General features: G+C 43.1%; 1 protein-coding gene across 6 annotated transcripts; it reads right to left on the minus strand.

The window, feature by feature from the left end:
* Nucleotides 1-200: 200 nt before the first annotated feature.
* On the minus strand, nt 201-25,629 carry shroom1 (shroom family member 1). 6 transcript variants are annotated; one of them, XM_044041868.1, is made up of 10 exons: nt 25,423-25,629; nt 24,646-24,688; nt 7,391-10,278; nt 7,119-7,305; nt 6,837-6,889; nt 5,838-6,464; nt 5,145-5,735; nt 4,680-4,773; nt 3,919-4,191; nt 201-2,426 (listed from the first exon to the last, which is right to left on the minus strand). In XM_044041868.1, exons 3-10 carry the CDS (start codon nt 10,054-10,056, stop codon nt 2,172-2,174), a joined length of 4,746 nt encoding a protein of 1,581 aa, XP_043897803.1. In that variant the 5' UTR covers nt 10,057-10,278; nt 24,646-24,688; nt 25,423-25,629; the 3' UTR covers nt 201-2,171. The 6 variants fall into 6 exon arrangements, with proteins under 6 accessions (XP_043897803.1, XP_043897804.1, XP_043897808.1 ...); XM_044041869.1 differs by lacking the exon at nt 24,646-24,688 and having other exon boundaries at nt 25,519-25,629; XM_044041873.1 differs by lacking the exon at nt 24,646-24,688 and having other exon boundaries at nt 5,145-5,732.
* Between the last annotated feature and the right edge of the window lie 786 nt (nt 25,630-26,415).

Here is a 26,415-nt window from a genome sequence, read left to right on the forward strand (position 1 = left end):
TGATGTTAATGTCTCCACTCAGCGTCTCTCTTTGATCCTGCTGCTGCGGATTATTGAACACAAGTGTGTTTATGTGCCGACAGAGAGCAGCAATGAACTCGACAACATACCTAAAACTTGCTCCCTCATTCAGGTTGGATGTGGGAGCTTTAGGGCCGGTTCACTGTGGAACAAAAATAAGAAAAGTATAACACAATAAGGAGAGGGAGAGCTTAATTTATTCACAATATTACAAACATCACAGGAATTTACAACTCCAAACCGGCCCCGGAAAACACAACTCAATATTTCAACAGTAAATAAGTGTGAAGTGTGAAATAAATGAAGAGAAAGTGGATTTTTAGAAATGTGTCTGCTCTCGTGTCGTCAGCAGGGACTCACTCACTCACTGAAACATGGTTTTTTCTTTCTTTTTAAATTGATTCTGTTTGTATCTGTGGTGTCCAACAGCCTTGAGTGTTTGGAACACAATCGCACAACTAGGCAAATATAATCCTACTTAAAAAAAAACTAAAAAAAAAACACTTTTCTGAGACCTTTACCGCTGTGAAATGTTTGCTGTTTTCTGCACAAACACCAACAAGAGAGGAAAAGGGAGCATTTATCCACGAGCCCAAGCCTTTCACTCACATTCTCTCTCTCTTTCCAAAATGGTGGTCCCTCTCTCTCTTGCATACTTGAGGAATTCCAGCACACTGCAGGGCGCGACACAAAGGTCTTTCTAAAGCCTCGGCGTCTGCGTCGGCAACAAAGGCCAAAACAAACATGCATCTGTGAAGTAAACGGAGGAACACAGTCATAAATCTGCAGAGAAATGTCGGTGGTGGCGGCGACGGTGGAGGAAACACGGACGCAAGAGTTTTTCTCTCTGCTTCTTCAACCGCGATTTGTGTTCGTCAATAAATACAGTCAATCCGCACACTGCAGCACTTTAAATATGAGTGTTTTCATAATGTTCTGACTTCATAAGAGCAAACGCACGCACACGCACGCACACACACACACACACACACAGGTTTCTATCAAAAACACTCAGACCGATCAGGGCAATGATGAATAATAACAACACAACTATCAAAAATAATTACAAAAAATAACCAGGGAGCAAAAGACGTGAGATTACTTTTGTTGAGAGTGTGATTTGTGTATGTGCTAAGGGCTTTTTTTTTTATTAGATACTAACATCAATGTTACACACGTGTAAAAGGAGGGGGGGGGTTAGACTGTGGAGGTAGTGAATACAAAATTAGTTTAAGACACCTGAAGTGAAGATTGTGGACTTTCCTCTTATTATTTATTAAAAAAAAAGTATTTCAAGTATCATTTGTCACTTCTGCGACAAAAGGGACAGATTTATAAATTAATAAAGGGCTTTGAAGAGGTTTTTAAGCGCCTCGACGTGAGAGACTGCCTCGACATGAGCTCAAACTTTAGTGTGACATTGATATTTGTACATGTCAAATCAGAGTGGAGTAAGTGAGTAAGTGAGTAAGTAAGTAAGGCTTCTGCTTGAAATTATTGTGAGAAACAAATCAGATGTTTGAAGAAATGTGCATTTATGTATCATTACAAAGTGCGTTCACCTTTTTTTGGTTGTTTTTTAGTGCCTTTCATTTGAAACATTAAAAAATAAGAAAATTAAAAAAAAGATTTTCTACATCTATATGATACAGTACGCTCAGGCCACTCACTTTCACTGAAGCCCTATATAAATCTTAAAGCTTATCATAGTTTCCAGACGTGCAGACACAGCTGGAGCACGACCGTCTTCATGAAATAAGAAGAAGTTCACACTGAATTCTAACAGGGGGACGCGAGGGTTTCCACACGGCGGCTCTAACGGAGAACGTTCCACAACAACAAGGCACACAAATAAACAGACAGATCTGTTTGAAGTCACAGTTAGACTGACGCTGCAGACAGAGGGTGAACCGCCTGGGTTTTCTTCAGTGTACGAGAGCAAAGGCAACAAGCTTCCGTCTCGACAGTCGATGATGAGTTTCTCCTGTAGTGCTGTCAAAATCTTAAAAAAGGGACAAAAGTACCACTTCATTTCCTTATCTTGTGTCTGTATGTGGAAAAGTGACAAACCTCTCCTCCACACATACACATTCACAGCGGGGCTTTTTTCCCCCGTGCCTCTCTCTTCCTCCTCCTCCTCCTCTCCTTCTTCACAGGACGAGGCTGGTGGACAGAGCCTCCAGCTGCTCCTCTCCCAGCCTCTGCTTCTCCTCCAGGTCCTTCTGCTGGATGAGCAGCGACGCCTTGGTCTGCACGAAGCGCCGGTAGTCCTGCAGCTGCGCGCCGGACAGCTGCCGCGACAGGAACGTGGACACCAGGTTCTCTCTCCGGTCCAGGTTGTCCTTCAGGTCTTTGGCGTCCTCCCACTGCTTACACAGCAGACGGTGGCGGCTGTCCAGAGATTGCTGCGTAAAGAAACGCACGGAGAGACAGAGGTGGTGAACGATCGCACTCAAACCTGACTTGTTTTGATAGAAAGTAGAATGTTTTCGAGACAGTTTACAGAAGCCTTGTTAAAGAGAGTTATAAAGTTTTTTGATGGAGAGCTAATACATCACTGGAGTTGTAAAAGTTGTTGGGATCATGTTTCAAACAGCCACGGGTGAGCAGGTGCAGTCTTTCCTTGTGTCAACAGAGGGCAGGGTTGATGCAAAATGTCATCGAAACCCAGGCTTGAGTTTCGGTGAGTCAGTGTAAATACCAGTGTTACTGATAACAGCAGGAAAACAAATGAGCCTCTAACAAGCCCTCAGTGTGCGCCGCGCGTTCAGCAGCCGCGGCTTTTAACAGACGAGCCCATTCATGGATGAATCCAGACGTCTAATGCATCCATGCAAACATAAAATGATGCTGAAGAAAAAACACACCGAGTGATAAAAGGCTTTTAAGAATTTAAAATAAAGACCTATTGGAATGAAACCATTTCAAATGCAGCTCTGTCAAAGTGCACGAGTGTCAGGAATTAAATCTTCCGGCTCAAACGCGGACTAAAGCCAATAATGACCAATTAACCACTCTGATAAACCCCGGCATGCATTTTTTGAATTCCACACAGTAAGAAAAAAACCATGACTCTGTGAAACTTGCCCTTCAACTTTTCCCCAAACGTCTCTGTTTGCTCACTCGCTCTAACTCAAACACAACGAGAGCGCGTCTGAGGGCAGGGGAGCAGCTGTGCGGCTCTAACGCTCACTCGTGGTCCACGGCTCACCTGAAACTAAACGAGCTTGCGCTACATCGTGACGTCTGCATGGCAACGTGAAAGTGCATCGCCCTCGGGGAGCGCATTCACTGGCGCGCGTGTGCATTATAGCATAATATGGAGAGAACATGGTGGTGCATTTGAAAGTGGTTTTATGGACTTTCCGATGATCATTAATCACAGATATCAGTCATAGGGGCTGCAACAACAGCAAGACAAAGTTTTTTTGTTTTTTAATTGACAGATTTCAGATCTCAGATTTTTAGGAAGGAATATATATCTTTGGTTTGTGGATGAAACAACACATTTGGAGGATTGGGAAACAGTGATCAACAGTTTTCACCATTATGTGCTCACTAATTGATTTCTAATTGACAACTCAGTTATATTTAGATATTTTTTTGAGAGATTTTTGGGCATTTACAGCTCTTGTGTTTGTGTTGTTTAAGTGAAAAACACTGCAGACACAGGCCACTCACACAAGAGGAGAGAGAGAAAACACCAACAAACAAAAGTGATAAAAATTGACGTTTTCAAGTCCCCTATTATCAGATAACTACACAAAATTGCAGTGAGGAACTTTTATATTATTGCCATATGTTCCTGGAGATTAGAGAATAATTAACACATGTAGAGGATTAGATTAGATCAGATTAGATTAGATTGGACCCACAGATCTTCTGGTCCCTCCTCACCTTCTCCTCAGCATCTGTGTGCTGGTCCACGGTGCTCAGGGCGTTTTGAACCCTGGCCAGCCGAGCAGAGAGGCACAGCAGCAGGCTCACCACCCTCTCCAGGTCTCCGATGAACAGGTTGTATCTCTCCAGCTCCACTGACTGACAGCACTCTCGGACCAGCAGCTCCAGCGCCTCCCCCCGGCCCGTGTTCCCCTCAATGTCCACCTGGAGGTCGTCTCGCATCTTCTCCAGGGAATGTAAACGCTCCCCGATACGTGACACTAACAGCTGCTGTGAGAAGAAATGTACGTAAGAAAAATGACTTCACTCTAATTTTAGATACTAATTAACATATTATCTAACAGATAATAGTATATGTAATGAAAGGCAATCAGGAGAAAAGGGGAAGGCTATTAGCTCAGGCAAACATTAGACACGTTGGAGACACTGATAAGAGGCAGACAGTACATCATGTGATAAGGAGGCGCAGCAATCTCCGCTTGAACTGAGTCACTTCAGGCCAAACAGCATCCAGATGGTATCCATATAAAACCTATGAGGCCACAACTAAAGCATTTAGTTCACAGTTTGTCTCCTGCTCCGCCTGGTTTATCATTAACCTCCTGTTCATAAAGCTTGCAATATCTTTTTCATTTAAAACCGTATTTCTGTTCTGATTTTAAAAAGAGGAACTTGATAAGGATTTCAATGGTAAAAAAAAAAAGAATACATGTGTGCTGTAAGACACCGTCCATTCTTTTGCATGAGTTAATAATTACCTTCTTCTCAGCGATATCACTTCTGCTTTGCAGGTCTGTGTGCGGACGTTTGTGGCCGTCAGGAGCCGACTCAGCACCGTGGACCACGTCAGGACTGCAAAGACATAAAAGACATGTTTGGGTCAATGTGTCTCCTACTGTGTGTGAAGGATGTACGGTCACATGTCGCTCACGCTGCACAAAAAACCCAGGGTCATTTAGTCATTTCAGAAACAATGCACTGCATTTGCACATTCCTTGTGTATCTGAAGTGTGATTACAGAAGCAGAGTGTGTGTGTGTGTGTGTGTGATTCGACAAAGCTCAGATGATTAGGATTTCACCAGGATCACATTCCACGGTGTTGAAACATTAAAATAAGAATCCTAATCATCATTGTTGCACAAGGACAATGTCAACTGTCTTTTTCTACAAAAAACAACACGTGTAACATTTGAGTTTACTGAGGTGTTTTAAGTTCATGCACCTTTCCGTTGCTCCTCTCTGCTCCTGCTTTTTCTTGTAGTGTTCCTCCATTAGCAGCGTGTCCTCCGACAGCAGCTGCTCCATCAGCATCAGCGCCGTTTTACGATTGGTCAGCGGGTAGAACACTCTGGTCAGCGATTGGTCGGCACTGACCACTGCTTCTACAAGCTCGCCCCACTCAGGTTTCTCACGGGGCTCCTCCACGCTCTCGGTCTCTCCCTCTGGTGCTCCCCTCGCCTCCACCTCCTGGTGTTTTTCTTCCAACTTGTCCTCCTCTGTGTCTGTATTTGTCTCCTCCTCCGCTTGCTGAGAGACGTCTGCGTCAGAGACGGACGTGCGGGGAGACACAGGCGTCTCATTTGTCCGGGTCTGAGGAGCTGAGCCGGTGGACTCGTCTTCAAACATGTCGTCCGTCAGCCCTGCATTCTGGACTTCCTCTTTGATGTCTTCTTCTGGAGGTAGAATCCACAGGGACGGATCTGTGGTGACGCCGCAGCTCAGAGACACTTCTTCATTCGGATCAGGTGGTGGTGGGAAGTCATCGCTGGGTTCATCCACTGACAGCTCTCTCTGTGATGTAGTCCTGACTCTGCTGGAGGACAATCACACGAGTGAAACATCACATTTTCAGTACGCCCAACACACTAACACAAATCATCAATATTCAGTGAATAGTGAGGGAATCTACTCTTACCTGAAGCAAGGCCTGATTTCACAAGGAGGCTTTGTCTGGACCGGGGTGGTGGGAGTGGATTTGATCTCCTCACCGGTGTCCGGACCTCTGGGCGACGGTGTCTCACTGGGCAGTCTGCTGGACCTGGACTCATCTACGACAGGCTCGTGACATCCAGGAGATCCAGAGTGAACTCTGGCCTGGGACGTGGAGGAGGAGGCTGGGGAGGTGGATCTACTTGTACTCACCGTCACATCCACCCCTGGCTCAAAGTTCTGCTTCAGTGGGCTTTTTTTCTGGGTTTGGTTCTGCGTCTGTCCCTGAGTGCTCTTCTGACCAACAATGTCTGGTTCTTTTCCGATTTGCTCTGTCGGATATTGTCTCCTCCGCTCTCTCTCCAGCCCCTGGGCTTCTCTGACTTCAGTAATAAATGAAGAACTCCTCCTGTCCAGGTCTAGGCCTCCTGACCCAGTCGAACGTCTCCACAGTTGATCCAGCTGCTCAGAACTTTTACTTAAAGCCGAGGGTCTTGTTAATTTCAAAGTCCCAAGCTCTTCCATAGACTTCCCCCTCTGTGCGACCACACGCTGCTGGCCGCCCGCTAACATTGGCTTTACCAAGGAATCCTCAGTGATGTTTGTCTGGGGACTGAGACAGACATTCAGCATCAAATATGAGGAAGTAATTCATATAAAAATGGTGAATGAAGAGAAGGAAATGGCACATTTGCGACATTTAATAAGAATATTCTTTAGAGCTAAAAGAAAATTCATAGTTGGGAAACTCCCCAAAAATGTTTCACTCAAATGATTCTTCTGTTCGCAGTCATGCATAATTCTTTTGAGAGGAATGCTGCTTTGCTGGAGCAGGTGGGTGTTGACCTTCCAGTGTCACAGTGAATCAGGCTAAGATTTAAAGTCTGTGCCACAGTCAGTGCACACATCACTGACCTACAGTAATACTCTGCTGGACCTTAAACCAATACAAATGCCCCAATTTGTCTGCTGTGCTGGTACATACCTACAGGTCTCCATATCATAGATTGGTGACGGCTCCTTCTCGTACTTGTGTGCCTGCAGAGCACGAAAAAAAACAAAAACCAAAAAACAAAAAGGTTACACACTTTCAACAGAAGACTATGTAAAAGGATTTGGCAGATCCAAAGAGAATTGTAAGTGACAGCCGTTAGGAGCAATTTGGGATTAAGTGTCTCGTCCAAGGACACATCGGCATGTAAACTCGCAGAATGAAAGATGACCCAACTCCACTTCCGCCCATATTAAGTGTCAAGAAATGTCTTACCTGAAATGCATGTGGCGTGGATGTTGACCTATTCCTGTAGAAATCCGGAGGATCTGGTTGGTCCAAGAGGCTCTCTGCAGAGGCAGACTTCCCCTGACAGGGGCCTTGGCTCTCTCTCCCTCTGGGCTGATTTGCCTGGCCAGCATACTGACCTGAACAAGACTGTGCTGAGAAGAACTGTGCATACCTGTTTGATGAAAATAGAATACTTTACAAGACAAGACAAAAACATAGCATCAAGAGTTTTCTTCATCTTTGTTTCTCTCTCTTACCTGATAGAGCTGTTAGAGGAATCGAGGATGCGACCTGCAGAGTGGGGTCTGTGATGCTTCTTCTTTGTATTTCTGCCTTCAACATTCCCCGATAGAGGCCTGGGGCCCCAGTCGAATGGTTTCTCCCCCAGAGAGTGCCTCTGCCTCGGTGGAGGAGGTACCTGAGGAGCTGGTTGTTGTGGCTCAGCCACTTTCTGGTTCGTCTTACGCTCCATATACTCCACCAAGGCCTTTTGCTGCAGATGTTTCAGGTCCGTTTTTGAGGTGCTCGATGCTGAAAGGGCACGACCTCTTGTCTCAAACAACTTCCTCCGGGCTGCGACAAGTCCCTGCTCTCCCTGCTGCTCAGGTTCCTCTTTTTCACATTCAGCTGCAAAGAGGTTCTCACTTTCATTGCCAAACGAGTGGCAGGCAGAGTGGGCGGGGGTACCACCGAGCAGATTGAGTTTGTCCGGCTCCGAGAAACACATCTTCTTCTGCCCTGGAGTCAATCGCCTCCTGCCACCAATGCGTGGCACTTGTGGCTGAGCGACATTTGTTGGCTTTCCATTTTCCTTTTCGGTCTCGCCGTTTGCCTCCATTTGCTCCTGCCTGTCCTCTTCCTTTATACTCGGCCGCTCCATCTCCTCGGAGATCAGAGAAGGCGTTAGTGTGTCTGTGGATGTCTCAGAGTCCAGTGAAGTGGAGAAAGAGTGAATCACTGTCGGCCTGAACTCAGGTTTTTGCCTGATACGGTGTGGCCATGACAGCTGCAGGTCCCTCCTTTTAAAAGAGGTCTCCCTCAGGACTTTAGACTGGGCATCCTTCAGCTTCTCTTTGTAGTACTTTTTAAAGGAGTCATCAAGTGTGTTACAGGCAACATCCCCTCTATCGTTTTTCCTCATGTCATCTTGTGGAAGTCTCTCATTATCATTTACCAACACATCTCCATGACCTAGTTTGTTGAGAATTGCTTCCTTTCCTTTAACGCCGACATCAGAATCCTTTTTGGGGTGTAGAGCTATCCTGTTAGCTTCAGTGAGGTGATAGAGAAGCGGAGTCGTTTCTTTGTTTATCCTTTCGCTGGCTACATCCCCTAAAGGCTGCCGTTTCCCTCTCTTTGCCCGCTCTTCTCTCTTACAGTAGCCGGGCGGTTCGTTGCTTATTAGTGGGGTGACTTCCTTCGTTTGCACTGCAGAATGTGGGAGGCAGTTTCTATCAGGTCCACAGTAGAAAATGGGGTTGTTGACAGTGTGGCGGCCGACCTCTCTATTCTCGATCATGTTGATTTCGTCTAAGGTGTCAAAGCTTTGAGAGGAACGCACTGAGCTGAAGGACGGTCTGTGATTCTCCTGATCCTGACTTCTGGAGGACATGTCTTTGCCCTCGGACACAGAGGTGAACACCTCTCTCTTGTCGGGAACTGTATCGCTGGACGTGCTAGAACTCTCACGGAGAGGTCTGAACAAATTATCCATAGTGCTGTGGCTTCTTTCTTGATCTCTTATTCGGTGCTTCTCCACCACAGTGGAGCCCTCGCTACCGGCATCAGAGCCGCACACGGACGCACCGTTTGAGTCGGACAGCTTAGACAACCCTGTGACAAAGTAGAACTGACCCTTGTGTTGGATGCTGCTGTTGGTAAAACTATGACCAGCATTCCAGGGGCTCGCAGCACGCGTCGGCTCTGACCCGAGACAATCATGAGCCGAGTGTGCCCTTTTGCGTTGGCTTTCAAAGTTACTATTACTACCACTGGAGAGCCGCGTGGGTTTAATGTGCTCAGACTGGCTTATGCTTCGGGGCGGAGATCCACTTGAAACATTTTTTGATTTGCGCTGCTCAGGGGCAGCTTTGTTATCCATGATGAAAAGGTATTCTGGATTCAGTGGAACTCTCGTCTGATCGTGAGTCTGAAGGTGAGGACGGAAGCCCGGTGGTTGCTGCAGCTGAGGGGCCTTCCAGGCGGCAGATACAGAGTCAGACTTGAATCCTGATTTGCCCGTATCTGAATTAACCTTCTCGTGGCTTTGGGAATTCAAACAATGTTGCTCTGAGTGGAGTCGACTGTAAGGTCTGGACTGTTGTTGCGATTGTACATGCTGGGGTTTAACCTCAGAACTGTTGTGTTGGACCCTGGTGTTCTCCAAGTTTTTTGTGGCTATGAAACTATCCATGCGTGCTGGGACTGGAGGAGGATACACAGGAGGAGGAGGAGGAGGAGGATTCTGGGTCGGAGCCCCCAAAGCTACCTCTTGATTAGAGAGTGCTTTGTTGTTGTTATGGAAACCGTCATTGCTGTTGTGTTGGCTTACATTGGTGGTGGAATTGTTATGATAGTGCTGAGAGATAGCCTCCACAGAGCGATAGAGCTGGTCCATGGTCTTGGAATCAGACTGCAGGACGTGGCCGGGATGGTAAATGGACTTTACATACTTAAGATCCGCATAGTGGCTGAAGGAGCTGGAGTGGAGGTCATCTGGCAGGAAGGGAGGCGGGTAGTCTGGGGCATTGGACCCACCAGAAAAGGAGCTGTATGCAGAGTCTCCTTTGCCGTGTTGGTGGTGGGCGAGTTGCTCGACGATGCTGCTGTTGGACTTGGCTGGGGAGAGCCGGCTGACAGGCAGGCTCAGAGTATGCAGGTCCACGTTGCTCATTCTCTCAAAGTGGAAGTTGCAGGAATCCATGGAGGACCGGGACAGATGGCATGAAGGAAAGGGCAGGGTGTGCACGTGTGGCGCGTGTGTGTGTCCACTGATGCATGAGTGTGCTTTGTTGGTGAAACTGGGTAAAGTACCATCAAAACCTTTTGCACCAGGTTGTCAGTCACACTTGCCACTCATTGGGTCATTTTCCTGCCTCCGTTTTTACTTTTTCAAAGCCTCTTGGTAAAGTCTTCTCAGTCGCTCCTGTGAGATAAAACACAAAAAAGTACAGACTTGTTATCAGCCTGAAAAGTTAGCTCCCATTAACTTTGTACAACCATAAATCTCTCCACACTATCAGTATGTACATAATGTGATTTTTGTATGATAAGACAGACAGAGTAAGAAATTACTTCTTCTACTTGTTAATAAAAAACATCCATGCAAAATAAATAAATAAATAATAAATGAAGGTGCCGGGAGGCAGTAATTCATCAGTGAACAAGATCTTTGTCTGACATTTCTAGGTCAAATTCCTCCCGAGAGAAATGTTTTGTTCACAGTTTTCACATTTTTTCAAGTAACAGGTTCAAATGTTCTGCAGCATGAAGACTTAAAATTCAAGGTTTTTAGTCAACATAGATTGCAGATTAAATTCACAAACATTTAAAGGCTCTTTGAAACGGCATAATGAAAATAATACAACTTTGTGTCAAAATAGTAACAGGTATGAAGGTACCTAGTAAGCCAGCTAGTTTAAAAGCCATCACTGTTCTATAAAATCAGCACTGAGATCATCATTTGCATTTAGAAGATATGAGGTTTTTTTTTCTTCATGTGTGACTGCAGCGTGGCTTTGTGGGTCAGTACAGTTCACCACCTGCTGAAGGGAGTTTGCCATTTTTTGCATCAGCGAGGCCCCTAATGAAGGGCCATGAGGTCAGCGGTGCATGTTGCAGCACACGCGCTAAAAATCTCAGGAATTCCATATGGATCTACCAAAATATGTGAAGATTAGTCATGTGACAGGTACATAATGCCGTGTTACACAGCCCTCTGGCTAATGAAGGATTGTCTACCTTTGCCCCAGGTTCGTCAAGCAAAATAAAGCCATAAAATATTTGCAAACACCACATTATTAAAATATTAAGGCCTCTAATGGATTTGCTGAATCACTCATACTATACAGGACATTCATTTAAAGACTGGAATAAATACATAGATAGATACATGTTTTATGTGTGCTCTCTTCACCTGAGCTCATCAAATATCAGGTGAACCCAAGTCAGTGAGCGGCTGCGAGTTAATGGTAGGTTTAGATTTTACCACGGGCTCTAATGACGGAGCAAATGGCCTCTCTCTTGTGTGACCTGCATGTTGTTTAGTGTCATCGAGTTGAAGCTGCATACCTGTCACGCACACAGAAAGGTCAATGTTGCCAATAAAACAAAGACAAGCCAACCAGTCCATCAACTCTGTGCCTCACCATTGTGTTAATTATCCCTCTTCTCTCTTTCAAAGAATTTCACCAACAAAAAGAAATCCTGACTGACAAAGAAAATGCACTGAAATCTTCTTTATGATTAACTGACCAAAATGTTCCCAGGTTTGTTGAGCAAGCTGAAAACCCCTGACGCAAAGATGATACTGGTGGTCGTTTTGCATACACACAAAAACCCACCTCCCAGGAGCCTTTCAAACTACAGTACTAAGGGGGATTCCATGTGTTTATCACGGGCCTTCTGATCTATGGTGTGTCTGTGTGAGCCTGGCCCTCCTCTTCCCTCAGCGAACAGAGAGGGGTTCTCGAAACAGGGGAGCGCTCAAGTGGAAGTGATGGAGGGGACAGGCAGTGACAAAATGTACAGAGGGGAGCGAGAGGGAGGGAGGGAGGGAGGGAGGGGGGTGAGGCAGAAGGTGACCAGCCCAGACAAATACCCTCATACACAAACCACAACAACAGAAGACAAGAGAACGGAACAATGACAGCAGAAAAGCTGAACACAAAACTGGAGGAGTGAATGAACAGTCAAAACAGAGCGGCTGCTGACTGGGAACCACCTGGTGAAGGAAACTTGCAGAACAGTTTGTAAACTTTAACTAAAGAAAGATAGCAAGAGAAAAAATCAACTGGAAAAACTCACCCAAACTTTGAGGCCAAGTTGCTGACCTTCCTAGTTTCCATAAGAGAAATAAATATGTTTCCCAAGTTTCAACTTAAATGAGGATAAGCCAAATCATTTCCTCCCCCTGTTTCTCTTTTAAAACATCTTTCTTACTCTGAAGAGGGACCAGACTAAGTAACCAGGAGAGCCAGATATTAGAGGGAAGACTTCTACTGAGTCCCTTTCTCCCCCCACAGAGACCCAAGGCTGCAGAAAGGGACCTGCTGATTGGCCAGCCTATGACGTCCGGCTTTCTGATGCACAATGAACCCAGCGGAGGGAATATTTCACTGCCACAGATAGCTGCGAGTGCTGCCGGCAGCCTGATCAACAGAGGGAGAGAGGGGAGAGAGAAAGAGAGAAAAAAAAAAAAGAGGCCTCGCATTCCTGGCCGGCTTCAAAGACGGAGCAGAAACCGGGCGCCATTCATTCCCAAGGCCCTGAGCCGGGCACATGGAGACTAGCCAAGGCAGGAGGGAGAAAAGAGGAGGGGAGGGGGTCGCGGTGGGTGGATGGATGACCTCCCAGCCTAACCCCCCCCTGCAGCCCCTCCCAAAAAAAAGAACAACCATCCCCACCATCACCCTGATTTTTCCTCATTAGTCTCCTCTACTCTACTCATGACCTGACAGTTAAAGTTACTGCTGTATTAAGACTGATGTGATTTATTGCTAAGTATGCTATCAGTGCCAAGTAAACCATAACAAACATTAAAACCCACAATTGCATGGATCCAAACATGCCCTTAATGACCCCATCCACTTTCAGAAGCCCTGTGTGACCGTCTATTGTCAGACAAAGGCTGTCCCTGCCTTCTCTATTGTTTTCTGTTGTGGCTGTCAGAGGTGGAGCTAAGCTACGTAATAGTTTGTTAGTTTTTCCTGTAAGAACATTGTCAAGCAAACTGGTGCAAAGAGCTGTCTACCTGATAAAAACACAACTGTTGTGTATACATCTGCCATGACTCGTGACAGATCTGGACTGAATGAGGTACGAGTTTGATTTATTACAACTTGGAAACACACAAGACACTCCTACTCATACCTGGAGAGGCATTTGTTTATCTTGTGGGCCAATAATGATGTCTGAATACTTTGAGGAATAAATCAGATTTTTAGCTTTAAAATCATTTCCACATGCAATTACACGAGAAGTCCACAGAAGGGATCAACAAACTACAGACAAATCTAAACAAACATAAGCTCATGATGACCACATTCCGCCAGACAACTAAGCTAAAAATTCTACCACGTTGGAAAGAGGGAACTGCAATGTGTCCGGTAAAGTGAGAGCAAGATTGGATTTAGTGAACCAATGAATCAGAGAGGGAGATTATACACAGGGTCGGCCTGATTGAGACGTATGCATGCAGACACGAGACGAGACCAAGAGACATCGGAGAAGCCGAGGGAAGACAAAAACAGAAAGGAAATGACAGAGTGTGGAGGATGACAAAAGCGATGCCACAGAAAGGCAAAATAAGAAACTGGGAAGACAAAAATAATTGAGAGCGAGACAGGGAAAGAATAGTTGTTGACGCTGTGCCAAAACCTATAGTCTTGTTAGCTGCACTGGCACAGCGACCGTACATCTGATGACAACCAAGAGTTGACAAAGCCCTGGGTCTATGAGGAGCTAAATGGATTGGTTGTATCCTTCCTTGAATCTGGTGTAGTAAAACATGAAGAAATGTTTCAGCAAACACGTTTGCCTGTTTAACAAAGTGTAATTAATATGATTACCGATCACTGCATACCAGCTGCTGGCTCGCATGTGAAGGTTTCACAAGAATTTTCATTCAAGCAATGACTAATGACACCTGCCTACCGTGAGCATCAAACAAAAAGAGCAAATAAAGTGTCTTCACTATGATGTGTGACCTGCACAAGCCCGGCTGATGAATCAATCAGTCATTGTACTGAGAGCAGAATTCCTTAGAAGAGATCTTGGCTACATTCATTTTTAAAACAAAGGACATTTGATGCCAGTCCTGGTGTCTGATTTGCCGATTTGCTTAGTGCTATCCAATCCAACTTTATTTATAAATATGAAGCTATGTGCTTCCTGTGCAATACAAAATAAGCAATGTAGCAATGCTTTTTATCCAATTCAAAATGTCTGCTGTGATCCAAGCCTGTAAAGTAATTTAAAAACTTTTTTTTTTTTTACAGAAGACAATCCAGTCATTTCTGTCGTCATTGACAGCACAATGTACCATTGGAGCAAAACAATGCTTTTCTTTTCTGGCTGTATGTAGACAGCATTCCTACTTTGTTAGGTTTAGCCGCAACACAATCGTATTTATGCTTTAAACCACCATAGGGTTAAAATTGTTTCACTAACCTTTTAGCGCAAGACGGCCTTGATTTATCGTCACAATGTACATTTGACATATTGTACAACCTTATTTTTGAGCTGACCTCAACATTCACCTGGTGTCTTCAAATCACAAATGTTTTCAAAGCCTAAAACAGATGGAGGGGCAACAATGCTTAGCTATGACTTTACTTCTGGGGTCAAGTCTCCCACAGGACCTCAAAGACATCATTACCATTGTCTGTGATCCAAAGAGAAACAGAGAGGAAGCCGTTTTTGAAAAGGTGGAAGTGCTCGGGTGTTGATTACAGACAGAGCAGGGCATCGAGTGGCGGGAAAGGGAAAGCTGTGTTGTACTGAATCATCAACGTCTGCGGTGAAATTTCTCTTGCGTGTAGGAGTAGAGAGCTGCTTGTTGCTGGGCACTCACGGCTCAGACCAGTGTCTAAAAATCTCTAGCCGACCACAACCAGCTGTCACAACTCAGTTGAACTGTGTTTCTACACCGACCTGGCCAAACTTGACAACATCAGCATTTGTGTGTCATGTTCCACCAAAACCACACAATACACACGCACCCACACAGCAGTAGCAAGATCAGAGAGAGTATATTAATAATAATTTCCTGGTTAACTATTAACCAGGAAAAGCTGGTGGGCAGCATTCATTTTAAAACTGAACATCGAATGAACTCTGCAAATGATAAACATCTTATTGCCTCCGAGTAGCATCTGAGAAGACAATTATTTTCGTATTAAGGACCCCCCCCCCCAGAGTGCTGCAATATATGATCTAGTTATGGTGATTTTAAATGGATACGGTAGGAAATCCTCCACTCTCAAATAGTAAAAGACTGCAGAACACATTAACCTGGGTCAAAGTCAAATGTGAAATAGTTATACAAGGGCAATCATGGACAACAAGGAACTGTACACCAAATAAAATGCTGTCCAAAAAAAGTTACATCACCTGCACCTTAGTCAAAGAATGACTTGTGTGCAAGGCAGCAAATATTTCCTGATGTAAGGAGGAGGTCGCTATCAGTGTCATTGTAGAGAAGAGAGAGCATCTTACATAATAATCTACAAAAGCAGGAGATTACCTTATTTAGAGCAAACATGAGCTATCGCCAACAACAAGGGACCCACGGTGACAAAGGAGGTCCGTGACAAGGATACATGAGTAGATAAAAACACAGATGAGTGAGAGAAGAAAAAAAAAAGGAGACCTGGCCTGGCAGGAAGCTGTGGACAAACACCACGGGGGAAGAAAATGATCCACTTCCTGTTCAAAAGGTGGGAAAACGCTCGCCGACTTCATCATAATGGAAAAATATCTTGGAGGAAAAACAACAGCTTTTGTTCCTGTGTTCCCAGTGTCTGTTTGAGCACAACTCGTCACAAAACACACGTGTCTGCAGCAGAGGCACCGTCATGTGGAACCGCATCTGTCACTGAAGTTTTAGGCCTGAGTCCAGATGGTCAAGGACTGTCATGTGTTAGTCTCCATTGGCCTCTTGTCTGTGTTGTGAAGAGCTTTGGCAACAGTTTTATAGCTGATTTAACACCAGATCGCTGTGATAATCTCGAGTTAATCAAAGGACGAGAGGATACAGAGAAATGATGAACCACGCAAACAACTCGTAATTCTTTCTTTGTCCACAAGACAAATACAGAGGGCTGACAACACTAAGGCCATAAACCATAAACTGTCAAAATATGGACAGGATTTTCCAATGCCAGCTCAGTGTATAGTGGTGTCTGTCCTGCCCGGCTGCATATACACCACCTCTGTCTTGTTATATAATGAGCTGTGTGGTGTGAGCAGCTGACCACGCACAAGTCAGATGGAGGTATTCACCCGTGGTGGCCCGGCCCCAGAGCTGGTACTGCCACAGCCATGACACACTGCATGAATTCACCAGCAGCAAGACTTCGCACAGAGACACTGACTTCACAGTGCATGCATTGTTCTTCGTTAATATAACCAATTATTAATTAATGTCACAGAAAAACAAAAAAAACACAAGTGAGATTCTCCATATTTGACAACAAGAGCAAACAAAAACAGTGCAACAAGGCAGGATGCATAGCAATGACCGCATGATGGTAAATACCACCATACAAACACATACAGATGATTAGTTTGGGTTTCTTGAAATATTAAAATGACAAACCAAAGTGTATCTTTCTGTCCACAGGCAGCAGAGAACAATGGCGTCTTTGTGCACGCCGCTGTACGTTGACACATCACACGTATTTAACGGTTGCTATTCATGGAAAGCATTAATGCTTGAAAAATGTCATGCAAAAGCTGTTAATAGACTTACACAGTGAGTGCGGTGTCACTCGAAGGCCACATAGAATATGACCTAGTTGTCTGTGTACGTCGTTCTGCTGTTGTCGTTTGCATGATAATAAACAGTAACAGGCATTGTTTGGGGCCTATGTTAGGAGTAAAAAGCAAATATAATAAAACACTGCTATTTGTTAGTGTGCGGTATGAACCTTCTTAGAATCAGTCTCCTCCTTTCATATGCGAGTAATTTCTCTGGACCTCACTCATTGTGTAGTTAGAGTGAAAGGACCAGGTTTCCCCAGGTTTATCCTACAGAAATGTGTCATCAGGTGTTTTCTCTGCAGCCGTGTCGTTTTATTACCCACATAACGTACAGCATGTGCCGCTAATGTACAACTGCTATAAGAAAATAAGAAAGCTAAGATAAGAGTAAAAAAAAAGATCAAGGATGGGAAACAGATCAGATCAGAGATGGGAAACAGGTGACACTTTATGGCAGTGTGGCTGAGGGTTGAGAACCTCGCAAAAGACAGAAAGGAATGTGTTTGGTAAGCAACCAGGGCAGGTAACATCAGGTACAGCAAAGAGGTCATTGTTCTCAGTGTGACAGCGTAATTACGTTATGCAAATGTTATTTAAAGATGGTTGCTTTCAGCTACATAATGTTCTATTTATCCAACACCATCAGACAGCATCATTTCACCCCTGTAGCTGCACCAGATGGGGGTATTTGGGTTATTTATACACATCCCAATCCTTCTGCAGCCATACAAATCCTAAAATCGCCACATCGACACACTATCCTATTCACTTTAAGACACTCTGACTCCATAATGAGAACTGGGTGTTTTCCCATCCAGTAAAGACTGGACCTCCTGGAGTGGTTAAAGTCAGGTTACAGTCACCAAACGAGCCGCTGAGCTCCGAGATAACAGAATTCCTCGTCTGGCCTCATTGCTTCCCTAGAACCATCTCATATGAGGCAATTAAAGCCAGAATATCATATTTTATGCTCTTTTTAAAAAGAATATCGACCTCTGTGTTTGATAACCACCAGACCTGAACTAGAGTAGTGCTCAAATACCAAACAGTGGTGCGTGTACCGAGCTTCCTTTGATGGAAAATCAGAAATACTGTTCTACTCTATATCCTAGGGTATGTGTGTATAGGTAAGTATATATGAGGAAGAGGAGGATGATGAGAGAGCAAATGACCTTATTGGGAGTAAATCTGCTTCCTATGAAAAGTCTGTAGCTGACTTTGCTCGACCTATTTGCAGCACTGTATTTTAACGTTGGCGGTATAAAAACCTTGAGAACCATTACTCTAATAAATAATTACAGAAAACACCTGCGTGGCTGTGCAGACACACACTCTTACACACTCAGACAACATCAGCTAAAAACCCAATGATTTAAGTGGATTTCAAGCATCTAATTCTTACAAAGAGTCCCTGACATGAGAGGTAAAAGCTTGCAATGCTATCAGCAGGAGTCATTCACACGTGGATGCTCTGTTGCGACATGTGCATGTCAGTGACGTCATGTCTGGTAAGGAAGTAAAAAAACAAGATGAAATATGAGGATATAGAGAGAAAACTGGATCATGGTCCACTATTTAATACCTTTAAGGATGCTTTGAAAAGCATACAAAGGACAGATACACAATAAGCAACAAGGAAACATGTGCAACACACATTTGAATTGCAAACTAACCTGCCGGGCACAGAGCGAGGACAGGCAGGTGACATCCGCTCAATGACATCAACATAGTTGCCGGTAAAGTCAACAAATGAACAGAGCTGAATGCACACAAAACTGGGACAAATTACTGACTGATTTTAGAGGTAAGAGACCACTTTAAGTCCAATTTTGGGTCTCTATGAACATACAAACGTTTGTGTTTATCATATAGACTTTAGCTATTTGCACTAATTATAACATTTGTAAAATAAACAAGTAAAATATAAGTGCTGATCGAGAGCAGACCACAGCCAGCATTGCTGACTGCTAGGAAAAAGCCAAAAGCACACACAAACTAAGACAAAAAGTCTCAATACAAGCCTCATAAAAACATTTTTATAAGAGCCAAACATCTGGCAAAGCATTAAATTCACCTCCAGTCTCCTCTTTCACAGTCACACTGCGGAGTTTTCCTTCCTCTTAAACAAACCGAGAATAAATTTGATTTAGTGAAAAGTGCAGTGCCAGAAAAGCAAAAAAAAACTGTACCACAACCATAATAAAGTAGTTTAAAGTGCAAAGATTGTCAAGTTCAACATGCAGCTCAATGACTTCTCCATACACGGACTCTTAGAGTTTTAAAATCACCACCTGATGGTGATTGGCAGTTATTAAAATATCCTCTTTCAGCCGTTCCGTGTAGACATGGAAAACATCTGGCATTAAAAGCGCTCGCTGCTTTCTGATACGTAATTAATCTGTTCCAGGTGAACACTCACACAGTACATTTCTGTCCACAATGAAGTCACGCTCGTCTACGCTGTTCAGCCGTCTCAGTATACGAGCAACAAAGGGGGAATCAAGTGTGTCCGTCGTCTACACAGGTCTGGGTTTCAGTCTATGAACAAGCTGAAAGATCTCTCAAACGGCGGAAAAGTTTGCTTCATGCTGCGGAAAGCGATATCATAGACATTAAAGACAGTTATTATTTCATCAGCAGTCTGGTAGTTCTTTCTTACTTTGCAGCTCATTAACAACACTGACTGTATTTCTTTGACTCCATACCACCAAAAACAGAAAGTGGGAGCACAAATGATGTCCCGATAATTACAGGGATCCTCCTACACCTCAGGTTATACAGGTCTACATGCTGCAGATGATGATCGCCCATTATACGGACGCCTCTGTCGAGATTAGCTTCATAATTGCCTCGCCTCAGAAACAGTAATCAGTAATCTAATAGCACTGATCAACACGCTCAGGAGTCAAGTGATTGCTAATCGCTATTGTATTTCCCCAGAGTCTGCAAACCATGGGTAATTTTGTGAACCAGATCACAAAGGACAAAGTTTCCTACTTCAGTGGAGGGGGAGAACACGAGGGTGGTACATGGCGGTGGTGGTGGTGGTGGTGAGGTGGAGCTTTAGGCTGTAAAATAAATCACACAAAGATTAAACTTCACCAGAAAACAGCGCAACACACTCTGGACTTTGTAACCCAGGAGAGAAGTATGCAGTGTGGTAGTCAGAATGTTGATGTTGCCTGACAAAGCTCTGGTAAGATTATTGACAGGGACCATTTACTATTTCCTGTGACAGAAAACACGCCCTTTTGTACTTGTTCTACTAATATTTTTACTTTTTTCTGTTCCACTGTTTGACTTGGCTCCGTTACGTCTTATTCAAGACTTTTTTGTTTTGGCACGTTCCAGACAGTTGATTATTGGACTCAAAGGTCGTATTTTTTACGACAACAGATTGCAAGTTAAACGTACAAATATGTGCAGACAAGACCAAAAACAAGGCTGAAACCACCAACTGATGATCATTACTGTTGAATGACCTGTAGATTATTTGTTCTAATAAATGTCGTAAATGTCTAGTCCACTAAATGTCAAAAAATAATAGGGGAAAAGGGAATTTCTCAGAGATCAAAACGCCGTCAACTGAAGATATTTACTTTACCCTGAAATAGGACAGAGGAAATGATCAAACTTTTGTAAACTTGTGTAATTTCTTTAAATGGACCGACTCATTGAACTTGGACCAAAAGGTTCCAGTGTAATAAATACAGGTGTCTGGGCCAGATCCCTCTCTGGACACACACAGAGACGCACAAAGACCAAGACATCAAGCCTCTATTTCCAGCCATGTCTGACAGCTGTAAATGCCTCTTTTATTAGACAATATCACCATATTACCGTGTCTGTGGGCAGCTCAGGTCCCGGTGACAACCCCTCACCCACACCTTTTCATCAGGGGCTATGAAATCTGAGCCACCCCGTCCCCCCCGTCCCCTCAGCTTTACTGTTGGCACAGTGGATTATGGTAGTGTAACACACACACACACTAAAGTTTGTCCGTCTTTCTACATTTCCCCCTCAAACACAAACAAAGGATGAATGGAAACAGTAACAGTCTCAAACCACCACATTTACTCATCATTTCTGCCTCTCTGTGTTAGAACATAGATCCCCCGACTGGAGCCCGCCGCGGCCCTTTGGAGTAAATGGGGGTGAAATCAAATTGCTGACTGGATTTTTAAATTGCTTTACTCAAAATATGATGCAAACATTTCCTAAATGGATGTAAAACAAGTAAAAGATAGGTGATTATAAATTCAAATTGATAAATGAATTACCACCGGGTATCTGTTTAGAACCAAAAATGAATTGAAGAGGAGGCATGTTGGAGTTTGGGACGTTGTGGATATGACTTGGAAAGATATTTAGTTTGTTAGTATGGATGCAAAATATTAGACTTTAAGCCAACATGCCGATATATTGGGAGTACTTGGGCTAATAGCTAATAGTCTTTTCTCTGTGCCCAACTGCAGAGGTCATTTAGTTTCTCCTGTAGTGAAATTAACATAATATTTTGCCTACTCAGCGGAGCAAAATACAATAACGTATAGAATTCAAGGAGGTAGCAGCCTATTTAACCTACTATTTCCGATTTTTTAAGCTTCTTTAATGTGAATATTTCCTACATTTCTTTGCTCTGGATAACAAAGAAGTCATTAAAAGTTAATAATTTTTGAGATTTGAGAACATCATCATTTCCAGGTTTGATCAACATTTTTTAAGCTTTTCTGATATTTTATGGATCAAACGATTAATCTATTAGTAATATAATCGCTAGTTACAGCTCTCTTTCTCTCTTTATATGTGTATATATATATATATATATATATGTGTATATGTATATACTGTGTATATATATATATATATATATATATATATATATATATATACATACATATACATATATATATATATATATATATGTATACAACAGGTAGGGTACTACTACACCGACGCTACACACATACACACTACAAATGCCCACACGACATACGACACTGCCGTCTCACAATAAGAGTCCAATACAATAGTAAAGGCGTGGTCCTGACAGATAAACAAAATCTGACAGACAGACAGACAGACGTATACATAACCATACATAACCATTTCCCACCTGCCCTCAGGGGGGTCTCAGGCGCATTAACCACTGATAACCTTTGTCTCCTTCACATCCATCTGCTTTACAGGACTTGAAGAGGCCTTTTCTACTCGTGTGACAAAAGGGGGGAGGATGTGACAATATCTCACTACAGCAGACGAGTGAGTGGTCGAACGTAGAGAGGTAAAAATAAAACGCCCCCGTCTGTGTCTGTGGAAAAAGAGGAAGGAGGTAATGACGGAGAAGACAAAACGAGAAGGTGGTGGAGAGAGTAAAGCGTACCTGAATCAGCACAAACCAGGTGTCATTCAGCAAATGTATTAAGTTGTATTTCTGCTCACTCTCAACTCTGATATTAATGATATTTATCTTCCTACAAACTTCTGAAGGAAATGTGTGGCTCTTTAGATGTTATTGTCCTACTATTTGCTAATGGGCGGGTAGAATACAGTCAACATTTAGACCTTAAACAGTTAGTGTTAAGAGTTATTTTAAACTGAAAAATACACTTTACACACCACAAAACAACAACGTGTCGTATGGTTTCGACTTTCACATAACAAGTAGTAATTTCAGCAATTGCTGTAACCAAAAGGTTAAAAATAACAGCTGTATTTCAAGTGACACTGTCCAAAATACAAATTTTAACTAGTCATTCCAAGTCATGTAAGTCAACACTGAATAGGAATTATATCTAAAAGAGCCTTTGAGCTCTTATTCTTGATAAATTATTCACCATGACCTCGTTATCAGTGTTTGTAGGAACCTTGGAATGATGCCTGGAATGACGCCATACAACAAGAAGTGAACCTAAATACTGGCATGTTGTGATCAACCATGCATTCATCAGAATATGTATATATATTTTAAATAAAAATGAAATTAAATCCTATCGACAAGCTTGATGAATAGCCAAAGTCTATTTAACAGGCACACATGTATCCTTGTTTATTAATAATAAATTACTTTTATGTTCTTTGCTTCTTCAGGTGAACCAATAACCGCAGTTTCTTCATATTTTAAGTCACGTGCCAGTAGTTTATACTTCATTCCATCCACTAATAATCCTTTCTCACATCCGATTACAGACATTGTGAGTCAATCCTTTTTTCTGTTCAAATAAATGACACCATTCTTTTCATTAAACCATTTACTTCATCAGCGCCACAAAGATAAGAGGTACTTATTTTCCTTAAAAACAACAATGCCAGTGAGGGCATCACATGGAGGCGCTCATGTGTCGTGACGACATCACATCACACTATTGTTGCAAGAAAAGGTAAACAACGCAGGTAAGAATAGAAACCGATGATTTATACCTCTGCCACCTTCCTGTTACATCCTCGTCAATTATCTCACTCCGACACGTCACTAAGAGTTCAAAGTGAAACTGTGTAGGATTACTTCAGCTTAGAAAGATGTGTCAACCTTTCAAATTATTGATTCTGAAATGATCTGTACCAGTGAGAACATCATTAACAGTTACCTCATTGTTGCAGAGGTGGGCTGTGCAAACTTCTGCATCAGAGTAATATAGTAATTTTCACTGAAAGATGACAACTCCCAAAGCTAAACAACAAACGAGAGCTGTTACACCAGCCTGACAAAGTCATGTTCACAGGTGCTGCACTACACAAACTAATTCTGCTTTTTCTGCAGGACATTGTCTACAAAACATGTATATATGTGTGTGCACATTCTAGTTTCTTTTCAAGGACAAAGACAGACAGAGACAGAGATCAGTTTACATATGGCCCATGGCTTTGTGACCCTTCTCTATTTTATATCCTGCCCTTCTATTTGCTTCACATCCTTTGTTCTGGCTTCCTTTCCTCTTTAATCTTCACACACACACACACACACACACACACAAAAAGGTTTGCATAGTTATTCTTCCTAGGACAGCCAAAACAAAGCACCCCTAACCCCAGAACCAGTTTATGCCTAACCCTTACCTTACTTCAATTCAAATCTTAGCCCTCAACTTAACCAGTTCCTCCGAAACGATGTTCTGCCTCATCAGGACCAGGTTCCAGTCTCTGTAAGTTGTGTTTGTGCAAGAAAACTAAAATGTATTGCTTATCAGTTTGTGCCTCTCTTTGTCCAAGTACTGTATACATATATACACACACACACACACATATATATATATATATGTATATTATACACGTGCATCGCACCCACATGCACCTCCTCTGCAGTAACATCTGTGTGAGGTTCTGTTTGCAGCCTCCATCTCAGACCCTGTGGGTGTACCGGAGAAGAGTCGGGTCAGCACAGCAGCCGGAGCACGTCAACCAGCAGCAGCAGCAGCAGCACACAGGGAGGCCAGTGTGCTGCTGCTCCTGCTCCCACCATCCGACCGACGCGCCGCATGAGTGCTTCAGTTTCAGCCCCAGCACAAAACACTAGTGTCTGGTTTCCTCCCAAAGCAGCCCTGCCACGGCCGTGGTGCCTTTTGTTCCCAGTTTAAATAAAACATACTCCAATCATTAGGCAGAAAGGCCCCTCCTGTGCATAATTCAGGAGCAGGTATCAAATGGAGGCGAGGAGATGAGGTTAAGGAAGGACACATAAGTGGTCAACAACAATAGACAGTGCATAAGTCATGGGCAACACAAACTGTATGGTAATGTTGTGATAACGCGCAGCGTCTCACACTATCCATTACAGTGCGGCCACAAACAAGCATGTTCATCACTGACTAACCTGTCCATGGTGTTTTCCAGGGCCAAAGGTTTGTTTTGCCACACTGAAAGAGCAACACCCACATATTTAAGGTGAAAAAATGACAGTTTTAGTTTTATTACAATCCAATTTTGCCATTTTATGAAACGAACTATGAACTGATTAACCACCAATTAAAAAAGTTAGTTTCACTGTTTGATTAGATTACCATATATAATGTTCTACTGTTGTCATATGCTTATGCTGCAACTTGTTTTAAATAAATATTAATGAGAATATGTAACTGTAGCTGGACTTAAAAAAGTTACAAATCAAATCTGTATGTCATGTGTTCTTAAGGTGGATCCCAGGAAGAGTAGCAATGCTTTAGGCCACAGCCAATAATGCGGATCTTCATAAATATACAAATAAACAAAAATCGCAGTCAAATTATAATATTTTAACTCATATCGTCCAGCTGTAGCTTAGCCCGCGTACATCATATCAACATAAATGTCATGTTAGTGTGACATTAAGGTGATTTCATAGACGATTGCTTGAATATAATGAAGATGACACATTTTATGGCGATCGACTAAGCGATTAATCGAGACGTCGTTTCACCTCTTTATGCAACAAAACAAGCATTTCAACATCTACTTAACGACCTAGTAAAGTAAGTTTGACACAAAGAACTAGGATTATTTTGACAAAACCGTGTTCTTTGGTGGAAAAGTAAAGAACGGGTTGACAGTTGACGACCGAAACCGAGCTACCACAGCGATACTGGATGCACCTGTTGCTACCGAAGTCTCGTACCTGCTCATTCCCGGAACAATTCTCCGTGTTCAGCCTTCTTTGAATCCTTCTCTCGTCTTCCCGAATGGATGGAAAAACCACACGTAACGTACTCACTTGACTTTTAACTGCTTATGTGTCGTGTCTTGAGAACCTTCCTCGCCGGTAATGAGCTTTTCCTTTCTCCTCCGCTCGCGGTTAGCTTCACCTTACTCCTCCACGGAGCGAGACAAGCGGATGAGAGGTAATGGAGGACCGCGTCGACCAATCAGAGGCGGCGGGAGGCGGGCTCACCGGGGAAACACGACATCCTATTGGTCAATCCGTGTTAGTGGTGTTTTCATGGAGGGAGCAAGTGAAAACACCAATGTGTCCGCTTTTATTCTCATGTTCTGCACTCCATGAGAGAGAGGAGGCAGACGTCTCAACTAACTAAACAGCAGGAGATTTGATATTAAATATTATATTCAAACTAATTTCATATGTTTAAACAGCCTTTATGGGACCCTACACTGAGTTCGATGTGGGGGGCCCCATCCAACCAGTGAGGGTAGTAAAATCACAAAGGTGGCCTCTATTAATCTGCTTGAATTAACCAGTTTAATTACTTTGTTTTTTGAAACTCAGAACAGATGTGCAAATGTGCATTAAATGGGCAAATCTTCAACTACAAAATAAAACCAAGTATCTAATATTTCTGGATTTCTTTAATATGTTAAAATGGCTCCTGTCAGTTGTATTACATTGTTATTATTATTATTATTATTATGTAATAATGTGTAACTGTGTCACTGTTAGTTAAAGTGGAGCTCATTTTAACTATGTTGTGTATTACTGGGTAACTACAAGTTAAATTAAATTGTACTTGATAAATGTATGGGGCTACAAATATATATAAAACAAAAACTATGTGACAATGACGACATATCAGTCCACAAAAGGGTTAATGTTCTCGGGGGCAACACAATGTGGATTGAAAGCAGCTAATCATTTCTAAGAGGCTCTGCAATGCAA

The sequence above is a fragment of the Solea senegalensis genome, linkage group LG13 (genome assembly GCF_019176455.1).
Source record: "Solea senegalensis isolate Sse05_10M linkage group LG13, IFAPA_SoseM_1, whole genome shotgun sequence".
Classification (NCBI taxonomy): Eukaryota; Metazoa; Chordata; class Actinopteri; order Pleuronectiformes; family Soleidae; genus Solea; species Solea senegalensis.

Bases quoted from the DNA above. Each gene is read 5' to 3' on its own strand.
- shroom1 (XM_044041869.1), bottom strand. From the start codon at position 10,056: ATGGATTCCTGCAACTTCCACTTTGAGAGAATGAGCAACGTGGACCTG. The intron at 4,774-5,144 runs GTGCATGAACTT...ATGTCTTTGCAG, and splicing joins CAGAGAGGAGCAACGGAAAG to TCCTGACGTGGTCCACGGTG. The intron at 4,192-4,679 runs GTAATTATTAAC...TTCTTCTCACAG, and splicing joins GTGATATCGCTGAGAAGAAG to CAGCTGTTAGTGTCACGTAT.